This window comes from Hippopotamus amphibius, chromosome 4, assembly GCF_030028045.1.
Source record: "Hippopotamus amphibius kiboko isolate mHipAmp2 chromosome 4, mHipAmp2.hap2, whole genome shotgun sequence".
NCBI lineage: Eukaryota > Metazoa > Chordata > Mammalia > Artiodactyla > Hippopotamidae > Hippopotamus > Hippopotamus amphibius.
In genome coordinates this window covers 133566500-133588608 of record NC_080189.1, presented here as the reverse complement: position 1 = coordinate 133588608, position 22109 = coordinate 133566500, and the positions used below count along the sequence as shown (strand labels likewise).

General features: G+C 39.4%; 1 protein-coding gene and 1 pseudogene across 23 annotated transcripts in view; one reads left to right on the top strand and one right to left on the bottom strand.

Annotated features, from left to right (window-relative positions):
* Window positions 1–22109, bottom strand: part of ZNF438 (zinc finger protein 438) — a 174001-nt gene that overhangs the window by 26064 nt on the left and 125828 nt on the right. For all 23 annotated transcript variants that reach the window (XM_057732900.1, XM_057732902.1, XM_057732914.1 and 20 more), the window contains one exon: window positions 1892–1959. In XM_057732900.1, coding sequence (XP_057588883.1) covers window positions 1892–1959 — 68 coding nt within the window. The remainder of the gene's footprint in view (window positions 1–1891; window positions 1960–22109) is intronic.
* Window positions 12836–13313, top strand: LOC130852158 (histone deacetylase complex subunit SAP18-like; annotated as a pseudogene).

The window sequence follows — 22109 nt, the reverse complement described above, 5'->3', positions numbered from 1 at the left end:
TCACTGGGCTTGAGGGCGTCTTATATTTTGGTCAAGTCAATGGAGATAACTAAGCTTACGCAACAGCTTAGAGATGTAGACACAAAACCAAAACAAAATAAACCTTGAGGAGAGCAAAGCAGACAAGAGGGGTGAGTGGTGACAGGCTTGACTTCCCTGGATCAGCCAGAAACCCAGCAGCTCATTGCTTAGTTCCTCACACAGACTCACAATCTGTTAGAGCCAGGAAAGCATGGCAAGTAGTCCTGGCGTTACTAACAGGACACCCAGGCTTAGGGGCAGAACAACTTGTCTGAGGTTCCATGGCTGGTTAGAGGCAGATCCGGGACAGGACCCAGCTTTCCTGACATTTGGGCCAACACTCTTTCTTCTAAGCAGTCACACCTCCCCTTGCCTGCTCAGAGGAAGGAGGTCATACCTGCTTGGACGCTGAGTTACCAAACCCTTGCTCGGCTACAACTACAGAAATCTTCCAAAGGATACGAGCCAGAAACTCTCACAGCAAATGCACAGTTTTAGTTTCTAGTGAGGGTCTGGTCTCCTCTTCTCATTCCCTTCTTCTTTCCTGCCCTAGTATTTGGGGCGAGATCGCGTACGAGCCTCAAGGACTCTCACTCTCCCTTTGGCCACGTGCTTGGATGAGAACCCAGCAGGGGGGTTCTGCTCTGGGTTTACTTCCCATGGAGCCCTTCGGTCACGCGTGGCCTTAGAGGGCTGCGAGGCATCCCCGGCAGGAGGCAGCCGTGCCCATCTCACTGGATCCGCCTGCGCAGGCAGAGAGAGCCCAGATGTTAATACCACCATTCAGAGCAGGAGCTGCTACCATCTCCTTAGGGCCTGCTCTGCAGTAAGCAACATGCAGGGTGATTTACATACATTATCTCCTTTAATCGCCACATCACCTAGAGGGTAGGACTTACTACCTTCATCTTATAGATTTATAGATGAGAAAGTTAAGGTCAAGTGATGTACCTAAGGTTATGCAATTCAGGGATAGAAATGAGTTTCAAACAGATTTCACACTCTTTACAGCTATGACACTACCTTTCATTTTGGCAGAGTGATCAAAGGGTGTTTTCTCCAGTTAAGGGTTCTTTACAGCAAATTCCCTCCTTCACCAACACTTACACCTCCCACTAAGGAAGCCCAATTTTGAATCATTTAAACGTATTGTTTTTCTCACACACATCAAAACTTCTGTATGGAAGAGAATACGCAGAGGCAGGGGAAAGACTTGAATTTCTCTAAAAGGTTAGACTTTGCCCTTTATACTGAGGAAAATGTAATCATTCTTTTATTCAGAAATGACTCTATCTCCACCTGTAAACTACTCTTCTGAAAGGCCCAGGAGCTCTTGCTAAAAAAAAAAAAATCATGATTTTCTTTCTTAAAATTCATATGGAGAGGAAATGGTTTCTTTTTTTAAACGGGTATATGGGAAGAAATAGATCAAAAATGTGTAAGTGAATATTCTCTCTCTCTACGTCTCTGCTGTATGTGCGTGAATATATACATACACACTTGTACACATCCTCCTCACGAGAGCACGTGTCATCCTGCTTCATTAAAGTCAATACTCTGTAACTTCATTTGACATCTATTAGCGCCAGCTAGTTGCCAGCTGAAGGGCTGGGGTCTGTGAGTTTTATGTGGAATGAGATGGCCTGCTCTCAAGGAGCTCTCAGTAAAAGGGATGTGTCTTTATAAACCAGGAATCCACAGATACTCAAGTAATTTACCTAAGAAATCAACTTTCATATGTAATTAGAACTTTTGTTCTTAGTTCCAGAAATAAGTCACCTTACAGTTAGAGGACAGTGACAGTAAATGCATGACTTAAAACTCTTTACAACACACACATTACCGTTCTCCCTGGCATGGTTTACCTTACCTTGATCTTTTGGTGGTACTGATAAAGAACTCTGCATTATGATGTCTTTGACTTGAATAACAACTTGCCTAAAAGTAACCAAGCACAAATAATAATTAGAAAATAACTGACATGCCAAGTTAACACGTATGAAAAAGATAAATTACAAGCTTTTTACAAACTTTTTATTTATAACTATAGGAGTAATAAGGCACGGACTGAACCATTAGGAAACTGACGTTTTTAATTTTCCTTCTCACTTTCATACAGACAGGATTTTACTGAAAGCAGTGGTGTGGGCTTGGAGAGGGAGCAGAGACACATTGAGAGGCGTCTGTATCCGCTTTGTTGCCCTTGTAGCATCAGGGAAATGTGCAAGTAGCCCAAGTTAAGGTTCCCTACAAATGCCCTGCCTGAAAATTATGTTTTATAGATTCTGTTTAAGAAATAACTAAAGTGTTTAGCAATATAAGTAAAGGCGGTATAACTGCAATATAATCATTTGATGAAACACAACTCAGTCATTAAAATGCAATTTTGCAGATTACGCAGCAACATGAAAAATGCTGATGATATAATGTACCGGATGAACACACCAAATGACACACACACTAGGATAACAACTATACAAGAAAAAAAGGCACCGAAAAATGTAAGAAGAGAAATAGTCTTATTCTTGGTGATATAATCAGAGGTGTTTTCCCTCCCATTTCAGCTCTTTTCCAAATTGTCTAGAGTACAGGGTTCCAAACTAATAAACTATTTGAATGTGTAAATAAGACAAAGTCCCTGAAAAAATATAGGTAAATATTTTTGTAAGCCTTCAAACATGGAAGTGTTTCTAAGCATGATGCCCAAGACAGAAGCCATTAAGGTAAAGAGTGATGAATTTTTCCACTGAAAATTTTAAACGTTTCTAAAATAGAAAACTAGGAAAAATAAAAAGGCATGACTTCTGCTTCCAGCCAAGATTGAATAACAGAGACCAGATTTGCCCTCCTTCCTGAAATAACCACAACACAGACAAACTACATGAAGCAATATTTCAAAACACTGGACCTTAGGTCACAAAGACTGATCTTTGAGAGACAGGAAACAAATGAGGTGAACCCTATCATTCACGTTGCAGGAAGGGAGAAAGCTGGTGTAAATTCCCAGAGAATGAAGAAAAGAGCTGGAGAGAGAAGAGAGAGCAGTGAAGAGGGGCCCCATCAAGTATTCACAGGAATATTTCCTGTTCTTACCAGTCACACTGAAAAAGCTCCTAAGTCACAGGACATTGGGTAAAGTATAAAGAATAACCCTGCTTTAGTAACAGGGAATAGTTGGCCCTACACCAAGCACTCCTTTGGTTTCACAAAACAAATCTCAAAGCAAAACCTAAAAGGATCAAACTGTTTCCAAGTGTTTTATCAAAGCTCAAGAACAAAGCTCAAAGACAAAAATATTCATCACCCAAGAAAGTAAAATTCAGAATGTTTGACATCTAATAAAGAAGTATCAAGCAGTACAAAGAGGCAGGAAAATATGAGCCATAGTGTAGAAAATAATAAAAACTGACCCTGAACTGATATAGACGTTAGGATTAGCAGACAAGGTCTTTAAATGCATGACTGTATTTCATATGCTCAAAAAGTTAAGTATAGACAGGGAAGATATAAAAAGACCCAAATAAAATTTCCAGAGATGTAAACTACAATATACAAGATAAAAAATACACTGGATAGGATTATCAGCATACTAGATATGTTGGAGGAAAACATTCCTGAAATTGAAGACATAGTAACAGAGACTATCCAAAATGAAACTCAGGAAGAGAGTGGAAAAAAAAAAAAAAAGAATAGATCACCAGTGAGCTCTGGGACAACTTTAAGCAGTCTAATATATCAAAAACTGGAGAAGAGAAACATAGGAAGAGAGAAAATTTATTTTAAGGAACAGTGGCAGAAACTTCCAAATTTGAGTAAAGTTATGAACAGATACCAAAAGCCCAAAAAACCTAAAGCACAAGAAACATGAAAACTACACCAAAGCACAGCATGACCAAATGGCTCAAAACTAGTGAAAAAAAGAAAGATTTAAAGTAAGGCAATGCAAGTAAGAAGACAGTGGAGCAGCATCTTTAAAGTACCGAAAGAAAAAAAGATCTGTAATCTAAAATTCTACATCCATAGAAAGTATCTTTCAAAAATAAAGGAGAAATAAAGAAATAAACCCACATATACACAGCCAACTGATTTTTCATGAAGGTGCAGACGGAGATCAGTGGAGAAAATGGTGCTTGGACTACTGGATATCCTTATACAAACAACAACAAAACTTTGAGACAATACCTCATATCACACACAAATCCAAAATGCATGATGATCATACACCTGAATGTAAAACCTAAAACTACAAAACTTCTAAATCCCTATGGCTTTCCATTATGCAAATACATCTTAGATAGGACATCTAATGCACAACCCACAAAATAACTAACAAGCTGGACTTCAAAATTAAGAACTTCTGCTCTTTAAAAAACACTATTAAGAGAAGGAAAAGACAAGCTGCAGAGTGAAAGAAAATAATTGCAAATAATAAATATGTAAAGACATTAAATCCAGTATAAAGTACTCTCAAAACTCAGTAATAAGAAAACAAACAGGCAATTTAAAAAACAGGGAAAAGATCTGAAGAGATATTCCACCAAAAAAGATATGGCTTGCAAATAAGGCATAAAAAGATGCTCAATGTAAGTTAAAACCATAAATGTAAGTTAAAATCACACACCTATAAGAATGGCTAAAATTAAAAAAACAAAACAAAACATCATACCAAGTATTGGCAAGGATGTAGAGGAAGTGAAAGTCTTATATCCTGCTGGTGGTAATAAAATGGTACAACTACTTTAAAAAATAGTTTGGCATTTTCTTCATAAGTTAAAGATACACCTACCATATGATCCAGTCAATCCCTTCCCACTTATCCAAGAGAAAAGAAAGCATATGCACAAAAAATGTTCACAGCAACTTTGTTTATAGTAGCCCCAAACCAGAAACAACCAAAATATTCATCAACAGGTGAGCAGTTAAACAAACTGTAGTATATCCATTCAACACAGCACTCCTCAGCAACGTAAAGGAGTAAATTATTGATCCACACAAAATATGGGTGAATCTGTGAAAACATCATGCTGTGTGAAAGAAGCCAGATAAAAGGAGGGTACATGTTTTATGACCTCACTTCTATAAACTTCTAGAAAATGCAAATTATAGTAATAACAAAAAGATGATTAATAGTTGCTTGAGCACAGGAAGACAAGGAGGGTTGGGAGGAAGAGCCTCCAAGTGGGCACGAGGGACATATATATCCACCTATTAGGGTGAAGAACATATTCGTTATCTTGATTGCGGTGATGGTTTCATGGGTGTTATATACATATAGCAAAATATATTGCACTGCACTTCTTAAAAAAAATAAATTTATTTATTTATGGCTGCGTTGGATCTTTATTGCTTGCATGCAGGCTTTCTCTAGCTGCGGCGAGTGGGGGCTACTCTTCGTTGCGGTGCGCGGGCTTCTCATTGTGGTAGCTTCTCTTGTTGTGGAGCACGGGCTCTAAGCACACAGGCTTCAGTAGTTGTGGCACTCAGGCTCAGTAGTTGTGGCTCGTGGGCTCTAGAGCACAGGCTCAGTAGTTGTGGCGCACAAGCTTGGCTGTTCCGCGGCGTGTGGGATCTTTCCCTACCAGGGATCGAACCCATGTCCCCCGCATTGGCAGGCAGATTCTTAACCACTGCGCCATCAGGGAAGTCCCTTGCATTGCACTTAAATATGTGGAATTTATTGCATGCCAATTACACCTTAATACAGCTGTCAAAAATTAAGGCAAATACTGGGGAAAAATGGAAAATTTACAACAGATATATAGTCGCCCACTTATTTATTTAACAAATGGTCTTTGAGGTGTGACTATGCAAGGATATGGTAGAATGGTCCTTGTACTCTCAGGTCTGTTATAAACAAAATTAATAAGAATGAGAAAGCACTCCATAAAACTAGCAGACTTATAAAAGAAGACAAACTAGTAAATCATTAGAATGTTCCGCCTTACTAATACCCAAAGAAATGGAAAATTCAAAAATAAAATTTCTTTGCCTAAAAAATGGCAAAAACAAAAACAAAAAAAGACAAAGCAATGCATGCTTGGAAAAAGTCTACAAAGAGGTGCAAGCAAAATGTTTTTGGGGGTATTTCTGCAATATGCACCCTGAGCTTTAAAGTTCTACATTCCTTTTAATCTAGACCTTCCTTCCAGTTTAGAAAATCGAGATAACGTGCAACGCTGCCGACTACCATTTTCACTATCATCATCCTCATTACCTTTTCAAAATTCTTCAGGGTACCATTTAAGATACACACCAAATATAAAGCCTCTAAGTCAATTAAGATACATTTTTATAATGAAACTATTACAAACACTCCTTCTTAAAATATTTAAAATTTTGAAAAATGCTTACCACAGATTTTTGTATGAGAGGTTGGTTACAGAGTGGTATGGTTCAATTTCTTTCCCCCATATACACATAAGAGAAACTACCAAATATTAAAAGTGGCTATGTCTGAGTAAGGAATTAAACTGTTATTTAACTTTCCTTTTTATGTTTATGGATATATTGTTATGTTTCCCCAGTGAACAAATACTATCTCTGCAATTGAACAAAAGCAAAACAAAAATCAAGTTTTTATTTTAACTGCTTTGTAATGCTATATTAGATAAGGATTGCCAGTAAAATGATTTCAACTGTACACCCCGATATCTTGGTATTTAAAGTAGAAAATTCACTCAAATGGAGTCGGCTATTTTTTTCTGCCACATAAAGCATGACTGCATTTAATTCTATCTTAATTATGAAAAATGAAAAAAAATGTGTAATAAATACACCTAATGCTTATTAAAGAAAACACCTGAATAATCACAATATTGCATCTTCTGACTGGGCTGGAAATAAAAAGCCATTATATAAATGTTCTAGAGGAAAAGATGCATTAAAAAGTCACAGAAGATCTATCAGTAGTTTTCAAATATCACACAGGCAAAGTCAAGGGGGCATCCTGACTCAAGGTACCATGATACAGCACCAGCAGTCACTGTCCTTCACAGTCCAGAGACTCTCTGATCATTATAACCTGCCTTTCTTTACTTAAATGCTGAAAAGTACATTAAGCAGAAAAATCTATTGGAAAGGAACAAAAATTAACGCAATGAGCGAATACCATCGATTATAGCAAGACTTAATATGCTTTATAAATCACTCATATGGTTAACTTTTAATTTTAGTTAATATGTCATGTTTAAACAGAGTTGATTAAAAATGAAAATTAGGTGAATTGGTTACTTGAGAAGTGATAGCTTGATGGTGCTGGAAATGAAAATCTTCCATTAATTCCCGGCTGAGGAAACCTAAGGCACTCCTTGCCTGGTGTTTGCTATGCTGTCTTGACAAGGTTCCTAAAAACACATCTAGATAAAATCATTTGCTCTACACTCAAGAAGCTTCTTACTGTTAATCCAGAGTGTGAGTATGTGTTTAAATGTGTGTGCTCTTGTGTGTGTACGTGGGTACCACCCAGAGAGTTGCAATGCGGATGTTACTCTAGAATATTAAGGAAACTTAATATTAACTGATTAATATTAGGGAATTACTTCTAGGGAACTATTTCCTAGAGAATAAACACTATCATTTAGATAAATGCCTTAATATAATGAATTTGGTCAGAAGAATTTGAAAGATGAAAAAATTTAAAAAGGTAATAAAGTCTTTGAGTGTCTAACCATTGGCCATTTGTATCAGGCTCTTCTTTACATGTTAAGATAACACTACTAACCTACTGGTTGGGCAGCTGTTCTTCTCCCAGGCCTTCCTCCAGTTTTGACTCTACGGTGATCTTGTGGATCTGGACTTTAAAGCCTTGCACAGGGAGGGCCCCACAGACATTAGGTTTGAGGCTACAGCCAGAGTTGATGAATCCACAGGTATCAGCTTCCCCTCCACTGTATTCTACACCATAGCTCTTCTGCTATAGTGTAGAATACAGTGTTTACTACATGCTGGACCTACAAAGTAATTCACAGACACACACCTTTCATCCTCACCAGGGAATCAGCACTGTCAAGAATCTGAGGCCCAAAGAAATTAAATCAAATGCTCAAGGTCACGTGGATGAGCCAGAATCAGCTCGTCAGGTGTATCTGATCCCTGAATTCACATACACGCTCCTGCTCTACTGTGTTCAGTCTCCCGTCCCCTCCATCCTTCCTCCATTTTTCTCTCTCGTGAACATCTGTACAAGTGTGTACCAAGCCAGTGGAAATATATGAGAATGTTTTTGTTGCTGGAAATCAGAATTAAAGGAAAATCAGTCAAACAAAGGATGGGAATGAAGTAATAAGGAAAAAGTGATTTAGAGAAGCTGGGAAAGGAGGGAGAGAACCTGGGAAATTAAAGAACTGGGGGGAAAACGATAATCATCTTGAAACATTTGAAGAGAAGTTACATGGAAGACGGATTCGAGGAATTGTATGCAACTCTGGGGGCAGCACACAGATCAGGAAGGGAGACAAGTTACAAGGACGCAAATCTCAACTGGATGTAAGGAAGCAGCTTCTCAACTACTGATACTCAACTACGGACCTATTCCATAATATGCTACATGAAAAATTGAACTCTGTCACTGAAAACGTTGAAGGAGAAGCTGATTGAAGCCTTCCCCTTTCCCCCGGCCCTAAGAATACTCATCGTATACTTTAGGAACACGGCAGGGAAGGACTCAGAAATGCTGCATGACCCCAGACACCATGTAAGTGAAAACGCTACCTTTCTTTTACTTGTTAAGGAAATGGTCATGACACAGAGAAGGAAAGAAAGAAATGCCTGAATGAACTTGTAACTGTGAAGTATTCAATGCTGCTCTGTCCTTTTATAAACCTGGGTATTGTTTGAAAATGTTTAATGCACTTGAGGAGGAATTCTCCTACCTTGTTTAATTTCATGTGCCCATTACATATCACTATTTTTTAAAAAACTTTTCAAGTCAACTTTATTGCCATATAATTTACATACGGCAAACACATACACAAATGTATACACCTGTGTAGTAATCACATTCTTTTTTCTACGTTTGATGATTTCTGACATATTAGGGGCCTGGCTGGCTGGCCAGAGTGCCCCTTCCAAAGCTACATAATCCTAGAGACAGCAAACAACCTCTGGTGAGCACACCTTGCAATGCAAAGTCCATATCCCCAACACCTCCTTTACGGAACTCTCACACAGCAAGCCAGCGTTTCCCCTGACTTCAGTCACCCCGGAGCCAGGCCCTGGACAGCCAGGACTACCCTACAGCCTGGAACCACTGAAATCATTCGAACAAGCCAGTCCTAAACTGTTTATCTTGCCCTGCCTTACCTTTCCCAGGGAGACTACAATACAGGCTCCAGGCCACAATTTCCCATCCCTCCTGCCGCGTGACCAGCCCTGGAATTTCCCCATGTGGCCCTGAATGCCTGGCACGCCCCTCTCTTGGGAACTCTAAGTAATAAATTCTTCTTTCAAAGGCAGTTGTTGCTGAGTCTGTAACCTTACCATACCCAATTAAAACAAATCCCAGATACGGTGCAAGAAAATATAGAACACTAACATCAAAAAGTTCCCTCATTACCTCAAAGAGTTACCTTGTGATCTTTTATGGTCAATCCCCAACCCCCTTCCCTGGCCCCAGGCAATCACTGATGCTTTCTGTCACCATAAATTAGTTTTGCCTGTTCTAGAACTTCATATCATTTCCTATAAATCAAACAGTATGTATTCTTTTATTGTGCATATCAGTAAATCATTTCTTCCTATTGCTGAAAGGTATTCCATCCTATGACTATAATGCAATTTGTTTATCCATTCACCCATGGTTGGGCATTTGAGTTGTTGCCAGTGTTCGGCTGTCATGAATAAAAGTGCTATAAATATTTGTGTCCAAGTCTTTGTGTAGATAAACATGTTCATATCTCTTGGGCAAAACAGCCTAGCCTGAAACTGCTGAGTGGTATAACTTTATAAGCAACTGCCTGATTTTAAAGTCGCTGTACTATATGTCAGTGATTTAAAAAAAATAACCTTTCTTAAGCATTGATAGAATTCAAATCTCAAGATCTTTATATAAATAAGAGGACCCCAACACCTTAAAGCTCAGTTTTATTAAAATAATATAATCTTATGGTACCCAAATTCAGACTAATAGTAGTAGTCATTTGCTCAGGTATAACAAATGCCTATTTCTATCTCAACCTGTCCTATTTAATTAACACAGGGAGATCAACTCGATGATGGGTGATGATTTAGAGGGCCAGGATAGGGAGGGTAGGAGGGAGTCGAGGGAGGGAGGGGATATGGGGATATATGTATAAATACTGCTGATTCACTTTGGTGTACCTCAAAAGCTGGTACAAGAGTGTAAAGCAATTATATTCCAATAAAGAGCTTAAAAAAAAAAGAAACAAAATTCTCAAATTGGCATGAAAGGATTAGAAAAGGTGAAAGATAACCTACAGAACAAATTCTGACTCGTTTACAAAATTCTCTACTGCTTATATTAACATTTGCATTAATATAATGTCTTTGACAATCTCCTTCCTCCCCTAAATGGTTGCACCCCGCTAATGAGTTCAATAAAGAAGTGCCTCTTTAAATTCAGATATTTCTCAGTGTCAGCCACTGACACAGAAAAATGCTTTCCAGAGTCGTCTGGGGGCACTAGTTTGTTCAAGTCCCTCCAAGGCAGCTTCTTTCTACTGAGAGTTGGGGAAACTCTGGCCGTCATCCCACTTCCCCTAATTTTAGACCTGCTGCTAAGGTGGGTTCACCAGATACTCGCTGCTATTCCCCAACAAAAACCTTAAAAGACTAGACTGACCCTTCATTTTCAGGTCTACGTTCCAGCACCAACTCAACTGCACGATGCGTTAAAAAGTTGTGGAAGGATTAGTGAACGGAGTGGGAAGATGTATGTTTTGAACTGAAACTTCTTACTGTGTGACCTCGAACAAGTCATTGAATCTTTTTGTGTTTCCATTTCCCTAAATTAGAAAGAGAGAGATAATACTACTTAACCCATTTGGCTGATGAAAGGATGAAACTAGAATACTATGTGTTGAAAATACTTTGTAAAAAAAAAAAACTATTCAAAAAAACAGGGTATTTATATATATATATGGTAGTAAAGTTCTGCAGGATTCTTCAGTTACTGTCTTTGGCATTTCCAAGAAAAAAAAAAAGGAATATACTAGAATATACTTAGAAATACAAACAACATCATTTTCAATGGCAAGATCTAACCATTTACCCTCATAAAATGCAAGCACATATAGGCATCTGTGTTCTTCTACACGTGTTCCACACATGACTGAATGAGGCAGTGTACAGTGTTTAGGAGGGCATTCTTCTACCTTAATAAAAATTGACCCAGGAAAATATGTTCTAACCTTAGACCCTCTTTTTTTTTTTCCCTTCACAGATTTTCTATAAGATTACTTCAACTCCGGAGGCTCCAACCACAACCCTGAATTTGTACTTCTAGTTCCCAGGTTCCAGGGTGAAATATTCTCTGCTTACTACACAGCTCCATTTGACTAGCTGCAAACTAAATGCAGCTCCTGCCTCCTCAAATTAAAAAAATTTTTTCAGATTTATTGAGGTATAATTGACAAATAAACTTGTATATATTGAGTGTGTAAGTGAGATGCTCTGACATGCATACTTTGTGACATGATGACCACAGTCAGGTTAATTAACATACCCATCACCTCACAGTTACTTCTTTTTTCCCTATGGTAAGAACACTTAAAAAGTGGTGCCGGGAAAACTGGACAGCTACATGTAAAAGAGTCAAATTAGAACACTCCCTAACACCAAAAATAAACTCAAAAGGGATTAAAGACCTAAATGTAAGGCTGGACACTGTAAAACTCTTAGAGGAAAACACAGGCAGAACACTCTAACATAAATTACAGTAAGATCTTTTTTGATGCAACTCTTCCAGTAATGAAAATAAAAACAAAAATAAACAAATGGGGTCTAATTAAACTTAAAAGCTTTTGCACAGCAAAGGAAACCTTAAACAAAACAAAAAGACAACCTTCAGAATGGGAGAAAATATTTGCAAACAAAGCAACCGACAAGGGACCAATCTCCGAAATTAACAAACAGCTTATGCAGCTCAATATCAAAAAAACAAATAACCCAATTAAAAAATGGGGGGGGGCTTCCTAGGTGGCACAGTGGTTAAGAATCCACCTGCCAACGCAGGGGACACGGGTTCGATCCCTGCTCCAGGAAGATCCCACATGCTGCAGAGCAACTAAGCCCGTGCGCCAGAACTATTGAGCCTGTGCTTTAGAGCCCGTGAGCCATAACTATTGAGCCCATGTGCTGCAACTGCTGAAGCCCACGTGCCTAGAGCCCGTGCACCGCAACAAGAGACGCCACGGCAATGAGGAGCCCGCGCACCACAATGAAGGGTAGCCCCCCTCAGCACAACTAAAGAAAGCCCACGCACAGCAAAAAAGACCCAACACAGCCAATAAAATAAATAAATAAATTAAAAAATAAAAATTAAAAAAATTAAAAAATGGGGGGGAGATCTAAATAGTCATTTCTGCAAAGGAGACATACAGACGGCCAAAAACCACATGAGAAGATGTTCAACATCACTAATTATTAGGGAAATGCAAATTAAAACTACAATGAGGTAGTTTCATTCACCTCACATAGGTCAGAATGGCCATCATCAAAAAATCTACAAACAAGAAATGCTGGAGAGGGTGTGGAGAAAAGGGAACCTTCTTGCACTGCTGGTGGGAATGTAAATTGGTACTGCCACTATGGAGAACAGTATGGAGGTTCCTCAAAAAACTAAAAACAGGGTCTTGCGGGCCGCAGGAGGAAGATGGCGGTGGAGTCGCGCGTTACCCAGGAGGAAATTAAGAAGGAGCCGGAGAAGCCCATCGATCGGAAGACCTGCCCGCTCCTGCTGCGCGCCTTCACCACCACCAACGGCCGCCACCGCCACCACCGCATGGACGAGTTCTCTCACGGAAACGTGCCGTCCAGCGAGCTGCAGATCTACACCTGGATGGATGCAATCTTGAAAGAATTGACTAGTTTAGTAAAAGAAGTCTACCCAGAAGCCAGAAAGAAGGGCACACACTTCAATTTTGCAATTGTTTTTACAGATATTAAGAGGCCTGGCTATCGAGTAAAGGAGATTGGCAGCACTATGTCTGGGAGAAAGGGGACGGACGACTCCATGACCCTGCAGTCTCAGAAGTTCCAAACAGGAGACTATCTGGACATAGCCATCACTCCTCTGAATCGGGCACCGCCTCCTTCACCGCCTGAGGCCATATTAAAGTTTATTTACTGTTTCTTGAACTTATTTTCCATTCAGTTATGTAAAATTAACTTCTTCCTCCCCTCCTTATTGCCATTAAGTCTTTAAACTCTAAACAAATTGTAATGCATCTATTTAGGAGTTAGATTTGGCTTTGCTATGGTATGAATATTAATAGAAAGTCCATATGTTTCAAGTTCTCCTGTAAAATATGAAAAGTGCTCTTAGCATTCTATGTAAAGCTGTATTGTTAAATATATGTTGCAATCACACACACACAAAAAAAACTAAAAACAGAACTACCATATGACCTAGCAATCCCACTTCTAGGCATATAGCCAGAGAAAATCATAATTTGTGAAGATACATGCACCTCAATGTTCACTGTAGCACTAGGTACAACAGCCAAGACATGGAAACAACCTAAATGTCCATCAAAAGAGGAATGGATAAAGAACATGTGGTGTGTACACACACACACACACACACACACACACTGGACTACTACTCAGCAATGAAAAAGAATAAAACAATGCCATTTGCAGCAACATGGATGGACCTAGAGATTAGTAAGTCAGATACAGAAAGACATATATCGTGTGATATCACTTATACGTGGAACTTAAAATAAAGGGTACAAAAGAACTTATTTAAAAAACAGAGCTAGAGGCACAGATGTACAAAACAAACTTATGGTTACCAGGGAATAAGGGAGGAGGGGAGGGATAAATTGGGAGACTGGGATTGACATGTACACACTACTATATGTAAAATAGATAACTCATAGGAACCTGCTGTAGAGCACAGGGAACTCTACTCCATGCTCTATAATGGCCTATATGGGAAAAGAATCTTAAAAAAAAAAAAAAGGGGGTGGATATACATATATGTATAACTGATTCACTTTGTGGTACACCTGAAACTAATGCAACATTGTAAATCAACTATACTCCCATAAAAATTTTTTAAAAAACTGTGGTGAGAATACTTAAGATCTACTCTCTTGGCACATTTCAAGAACACAACATAGTATTACTAACTACAGTCACCATGCTGTACGTGAGAGCTTATCTTCCCCCAAAACAAGCACACTGAATTCTCAGTGCTGATTGTTCTGGTATTTACATCTCCATTCTGTCAACGACACGCTTATAGTCTTACTTCTTTTTTTAAAAATAAATTTATTTATTTATTTATTGGCTGCATCGGGTCTTCGTTGCTGCCCATGGGCTTTCTCTGTTGTTGTGCGCGGGGGCTACTCTTTGTTGCAGTGCGCATGGGCTTCTCATTGTGGTGGCTTCTCTAGTTGAGGATCACGGGCTCAAGGCACACGGGCTTTGCTTCAGTAGTTGTGGCTCCCGGGCTCTGCAGCGCAGGCTCAGTAGTTGTGGCGCACGGGCTTAGTTGGTCCGTGGCATGTAGGATCTTCCTGGACCAGGGCTCGAACCCGTGTCCCTGCATTGGCAGGAGGATTTGTAACTGCTGTGCCACCAGGGAAGTCCCTGTGATCTTACTTCTTGATTGTTCAGTGTTAGGCAGTATCTACTGATGCCCCACTGTGAAGGATGAAGATTTACCTCTATTTCTGTCTCAATCAATGAAAATCTTGCCTAATATTTTTTTTGAGCATAGAATTCCAGGTTTAAATTTTCACTGTCTTCTGATATCCAATGTCACTGTTAAGAAATCCGTGATCCTTTGTATGCAATCTGTTTTTATTTTTTTCTCTATGGAAACAAGGTTTAGAAATTTCACAATGAAGTGTCTCAGCCTATTTTCAACCATTTGCCAAATGTTTGGTGGGCTTTTTCAACCTGGAAACTCTAGATCCTGGGACATTTTCTTCAATTATTTTTCTGAGGTTTCCTAATTTATTTTTCTCTGCTCTTTTCCTCTTGAAATCTTCTGATTCAGATGTTTACCCTCCCTGGCCTGTTACACTTTTTCCCCCCTTTTCACGTTTCACCTCTTTTTGTTTTTGCTCTTTCTGGAAAAATTCCTTAACTTTATCTTTCAGTGTTTCAATTGAGTTCCACCATCATCTTTACCCAGTAGTCCATGAAGGGTCTTTTTCACGCAAATCTAATTATTATATTATAATGTTTTTCTCGTGCTTCAAGTCCATCAGGGGCTCCCTGTTGTCCATGAGATGAAGCCCAACCCCCTAAGCCCAGCACAATAGCATTTCACACACTGGCCTGTGTGGTTATCACCACCACATTTGTTAAGAGCAGCATCTCAAAAGCCCACGTAACAGGCCAGCTCTCATTCGCCTACACAGTTCTTCCTGGAATAGCTTTCTGGCCCCTGCCCTGCTAGACGATTCCTACTCAACTCCTCTGCAACATCTGCCTGGCCCATTCAAGAAACTTCTATTGATCTGTCCATTAGCTTTCAACACACTTTGACTGGCTCTCGTAGGACGTATCATCCGTTTAAATCTGTCCATTTTCCCCTTAAATTTGTGAGCTTCCTGACAGCAGGGACAATGTCAATATTTCTAGAACCTAGAAGTGCCCGGTTTATAATAAGGTTTAATAAATGCTCATTGAATGAAAAAACGTCAATAATCCTGTAAAAATGAGTGCTAGAAATTATTTAACAATATCTGCACAGTTCCATCTAGTACTTTCATACCATTTAAATCTTTTATTTTGAATAGATGAGTTTCTAAAATTCTGAGTCATTTTTTAAAATGAATAGTGATTTTCGAAATCTGAAACAGTATCTTATTAATTTTGCCATTATTACACTTTTCCATAACTTAAAATGACAGATAAGTGACTAAGTTAATTTATTCAGTAATACATTTCCTTTGATCTCTACCAGATTGCCTGGTTGTGTTTTCAGAAGGACTGAACCACTCATAAAATGACTTAAAAATTATCTTATGCAAATGTAAAAAATGTCCTAGTTTCTTCAGTTTCTCCAGTAGCAGGCTTGGCACTTTTCAGCTACAACAACATTGTTTTAAATGTCATTACCTATCGATAACAAGTCCCAGGAAACAATGATTCTCAAAATCATTTTCCAAAATTTATATAAATCCACAATTTATATCTATAAGTGTAGTTATTTGACAATGCTGCTTTCCTATTAAAAGGCCTCAATGCATTTTAGTTAAGTCTAGAGAGACTCAAGTTTTAGGCAAGTTTTAACAACAGGCATTCTGCCATTCTTTCTTTATTCAAGGTAAAAGATAAAGATGTAAGAAAAACATTTGGTTCTTTCTACATCAAACAGCATCTTTGGAATTTCCAGCCTGGCTTCTCAATGCTAAAAGGATGGGTCCTTCTGGCCTGTGAGGTTGCCATCATGATGAAGATGAAAGCATTTCAAAAGAGAATTGCACCATTTGGTAACAAATGACACTCAGCAGTAAAATAAATACTATCAAATAAAGAGGCTGTCACTTACACGTCCACGATATAGATACATGCTGTGAAATTGGCCAGCATTTCGCTTCCTTCCATCAGTCTGGTGGCAGTGTTTCTAACCGTTGGATTTAATTCATTAGTTTGAAATGATCATTTCCACCACTCTTGCCTACCTTCAGTGACAAAAACATCTCCAAACTAAACAGGTTTATAGAAAATTGATACACTCTGAAGATCACTTTGGATTTCTCACTTTCGTTTCTGGCAGCTGAGCACCAGACAGTTTTGGTTGCATCACCACAGACCAACAGGGGTACTTTCAACAACTGTTTCTACTGCCTGCCTGTCTTGGGCAATTCTAACCTCCCCATAGCACTGCCAGGATGGCCCATTCCTCTCTCTCGGCTCTGCTCCCATCTCTAGCTCTTTTCTTCTCTACAGTTTCTGCACTGAATTAAAACCCCATCAATTAGCTTTACAATGACTGTTCAATTAAAAAAAAAAATCCCCCTGCTCTGCTGCTCTGTTTGCTGCTAACTCCATCTATGCTCTACAGTGTTTCATGTTCTCGTGAGTGTGTGCACTGCTGCTTCACAAATGATTCTGGTGATTTTTCTTCCTCTTTTTAAAAAATTAATTAATTAATTAATTAATTAATTGACTGTTTTGGGTCTTTGTTGCTGCATGCGGGCTTTTCTCTAGTTGTGGTGAGCAGGGGCTGCTCTTCGTTGTGGTGCATGGGCTTCTTATTGCGGTGGCTTCTCTTGTTGCGGAGCATGGGCTCTAGGTGCATGGGCTTCAGTAGCTGCGGCACGTGGGCTCAATAGTTGTGGCTCACAGGCTCTAGAGCACAGGTTTTTTAGTTGTGGTGCACGGGCTTAGTTGCTCCACAGCATGTGGGATCTTCCTGGACCAGGGATCGAACCCATGTCCCCTGCACTGACAGGCAGATTCTTAACCACCGTGCCACCAGGGAACTCCCTTTCTCTTCTAAAATAATTCAAACTCATTTTTTCCCTGGAACACCCCAGTCACAGGTGTACCTTTGCAGTGTCACCTAAATTCTTTTTATTCACCACCACCGATGGCGTTGGTCTATCACTTAAGTTACCATAAAGTGATTATCTCCAACACGGAAAAAGCAAAAGAAAACTGAACAAGTCTGTCTCCTCTTATAACCCCAATTCCCCTTCTTAGTGGCAACAACTCTTAGCACCTTTGTGGAAATCCTTTCAGAAATAATCTGTGTGTACACAAGCTAACGTGTAGATATACTCTCTGTCACCTGTCCTCCCCTCCCCAAATTAGAGCAGATTATACCTGCTACTCTTTTTTCGCTTAATGTATTTTCAAGAGCTCTCCATATCAGCACTTAGGGATCCTCTTCACTCTTCGCAAAGGCTGTGCGGTATTTCACTGCATGGAACCACAATTTATTAACCAGCCACTTGCTGATCGACAATGAGACTGTTCTCTGCCTTCTGCTCTTATATACAAAGCTTTGGTCTCCATTCTCATAACTCACAACCTTGCTAGCATGTGTAAGTCTATCTGATGGGTGAAGTCAGGGTAAGAAATTTCTGAGTCAATTTAAAATTTCTATGGGGACTTCCCTGGTGGTGCAGTGATTAAGAATCCACCTGCTAATGCAGGGGACAAGAGTTTGATCCCTGCTCCGGGAAGATCCCACATGCCACGGAGCAGCTAAGCCCATGCACCACAACTACTGAGCCTGAGCTCTAGAGCCCATGAGCCACAACTACTGAAGCCTGCGCTCCCACAGCCTGTGCTCCGCAACAAGAGAAGCCCGCTCACCTCAGCTAGAGAAAGCCCACATGCAGCAACAAAGACCCAATGCAGCCAAAAATAGATACATAATACTAAAAAAAAATTAAAATCTGTACGGATATTGCCGTGTTGTCACTCCAGGAAGCTGTACTGACTTATCCAACAACGTACGAGAGGGCTTCCAAAACACTATTTGCAAAATTTGCCACAGGAATTTTTCAGTCAACTAAGTTTGCCACAGAATTAGTTCAATCAACTAACCCAAAAGCTTCAAAGAGGCCAGCTTGCCTAGATATTTTTCTCGACTCTAGCTGAACCGACAAACATTGCTCTCTGTTGAAACACACAAACCCTGAAAATAAAATGAAAACCAAGTTTCACCTCTCAAGGATGTAGAAGAGAGACTGTTTACAGGCAGTCCCTGACGGACTAGCAAAAGGGCAAGAGTCAGTGCTGCTGCCCCGCGTCACCCAGAGGAAGCGGGTATGAGGGTCGGCGTGAAGGCACGTTCTTGCTGTGACGATGGAATGACAAAGTGATTTCCTAATTGACACAGACACGCCAGATGAAGTTACAGGAGGAAAAAATCCTGCATATTCGTATTTGAAAAACTGTCCTTTAGAAATGTTTTTCTTTCAAGACATCACAGGACGTACAGGTGTAGTCTAAGAGAGAATGTTATAGTGTAAAAAGGGTGCTCCTCTGTCTAACAGGAAATGGTGTCTTGACTGAGGGGCTGCCAGCTGAGGATCAGGTGAACCCAATTAACCCAATTTTCACTTGTCCGCACAACGTGGTTTATTTTAGATGCACACTACTCCCCAAATCCTTTAGGGTACAGCATGGAAAAACCATAAACAGGCTCTAAAGGTCATGACATTAATTTTCCTGTCATTCTCATGCTTTAAATAGGCATCAAAAAACTAAAAAAAACTTGTCCTCTGGGAAGCAAGGCAAATCTGAAACTAATTATGTTAGTTATTATTGTAATACTATTAAATTAAATGCTGTGACCCCAGCTACATTTATTTTGGTACCTTTTGTTAATGAATAAAACTTCTCAAATAAGATTACTGCATCCTCTCATACTGCAAAGTGATTCACCAGAGGACTGCTAGAACTAAGTAACCACTCAGCCTGAATTTTTCCTCTCCTAAAGCTTAACTGAAAAGTTTAATAAGCATACATGGAATTTTTTTTTTTTTGCATAAAATTCTGTATTTGTTACAAAATTTTATTTAGGGAGTAAAACCCTCACGTGGGTAGAAGACTTAGCCGAAAGTCTTATCTGCTATGGGCAGTTTTCACTTGTCTTCTGTTGCCTATTTTGTGAACTTAAGGCTGGCTTGTAACTATTCCTATTTATTTATACCTAAAAGAAAATAAAAGGGGGGGGTGTAGGCAGATGTCTCAGTAGCTTCTTTTTTCTGCTTAAGTTTCCAACACTCAAACTGGTTTCTTTAGGCATTTAGAGGACAAGATGTGCAGAGGCAATGTCGAAACTTAAGGATTTCCTGGTAGCTGTCTGACCAACACCTGGGCACCAGGTGGAAGAGGAAGCCGCCTGACCTGGTACTTAGGAAGTGTTTGCTGTGGACATCCACAGTGACCTGAAATCTGCATAATAACCACGGAGTTCATTTTACTCCTACAGAGGCTGGAAGAGAGAGGAGGGCTGAGGACACTGAGTGATGGGTTTGGGTGGGTGTGAAGGAAAACCAGGCAAGAAGACCGGCCAGCAACATCCATGTGCGACTAACGAGCAGGGGAAAGAGAATGAGCAGCGATCACAAAAGAAAGAAAAAGTGAGTGGGAGGAAAATAGGAACAATGGCAACGTTATTTTAGAAGGAGAAATGGCATGTAATGAAAAAAAAGCACTGAAATTCTACTTTCTTTAAATATCTCAGAAGCCACTGAAAACCAGTTAAGAACCAGTTCTTCCCGTCTCTACTGCAGCCAGAAAGACACCTATAGGCTCCGTGTATTGTTGGTGGTCAAAGGAGTCAATAACCATTGGATGGTTGTTAAATGGTCTTGTTGCTAGTCAACTGCAACGTTTATTAAAATTTAAGGTGAGCTACATGAAGTCAAATATTTTAAGAGCATCTTCTACTTCTCTAAATTTGAAAGTTAGCCTTTGAATAAAACTTTCCAATTATCTCTATTTGCTTAGAGGTGTTAAACGGACCAAGAGGCATCACCACATAGGAAAGACGAGAAAAAGAGGAATGCAGAAGGAAACAGGAACATTTTGTCGTGCAAGCCTTTCTACAGTGGTTCACTGTGCACACAACAGGGATTCTGATGAAAGGATACGATTAGCAGTGTTTCCTGATCCTTTGTTTTCATGTACTTGACCATGGTCCCCAAATCTATTTCTTTACACTTTATAGACCACATCTCAAACTGCCTTTTGGGCCCCAAATGTACACACGGTCACATTAGCTGATGAAGCAATTTTTTAAGCTAGTGCATGACAGTGCAGCCCTGCAGCCAAGAGTTCACTCTGAAGCCCTGTTCAACTATATCTATGCAATAGTCTTATGATTCTTCAAATATTTCCTTACATTTTGCTCTTATTCTTCTAGAAAAATTAGTGGAGCTCAAAAGATTAAAGGTAAATGTGATTAATATGACACCAAAAGCATAGGTAACATAAGTAAAAATAGACACACAACTGTATCAAAATCAAAAGTTTCTGTGCATCAAAGAAAACAATCAACAGGGTGAAAGAGCAGCGCCGGCACGGGAAAAAATATTTGCAAATCATTTATCTGATAAGGGGTTAATGTCCAGAATATATAAAGAACTCAACAACAACAATAAACCCAATAACTTGATTTAAAAATGGGTGAAGGACTTGAAAAGACATTTCTCCAAAGGAGATACACACAAATGGTCCCAAAGCATATGAAAAGATGTTCACTATTACTCATCAATAGAGAAATGCAAATCAAAACCATGATTAGCTATCACCCCACATCTATCAGGATGGCTACTACCAAAAAATGGAAAATTTCAAGTGTCAGCAAAGATGTGGAGGAATTGGAACCTTTGTGCTCTGTTGGTGGGAATGAAAAATGGGTCAGTTGGAATCATCTGGAACAATATGGCGGTTCCTCAAAACATTAAAAATGGAATTGCCATTCGATTCAGCAATTCCACTTCTGGGTATACATGCAAAAGAAATGAACGCAGGACCTTGAAGAGATATATGCACACTCATGTTCACAGCAGCACTACTCATAACAGCCAGAAAGCAACCCAAGTTATCTATCAACGGATGAATGGCTAAACAAAATGTAGTGTACACGTACAATGGAATATTGTTGAGCTTTAAAAAGGAAGGAAATTCTGACACCTGCTACAATATGATGAAGCTTGAGGGCCTTATGCTAAGTGAAATAAGCCAGGGTGGGGGGGAACCAACTACTCTGTGATTCTATTTATATGATGTATCTAGAGTAGTTAAATTAATAGAAACAGAAAGTATAATGGTGGTGGCCAGGGGATTTGTTGTTTAATGGGTATAAGGTTTCAGTTTTGCAAGATGAAAAAGTTCTACAAATTGGCTGCACGACTATGTGAATATACTTAACACTACTCAACTGCACACTCAAAGATGGGAAAGATGTTAAGTTTTATGTT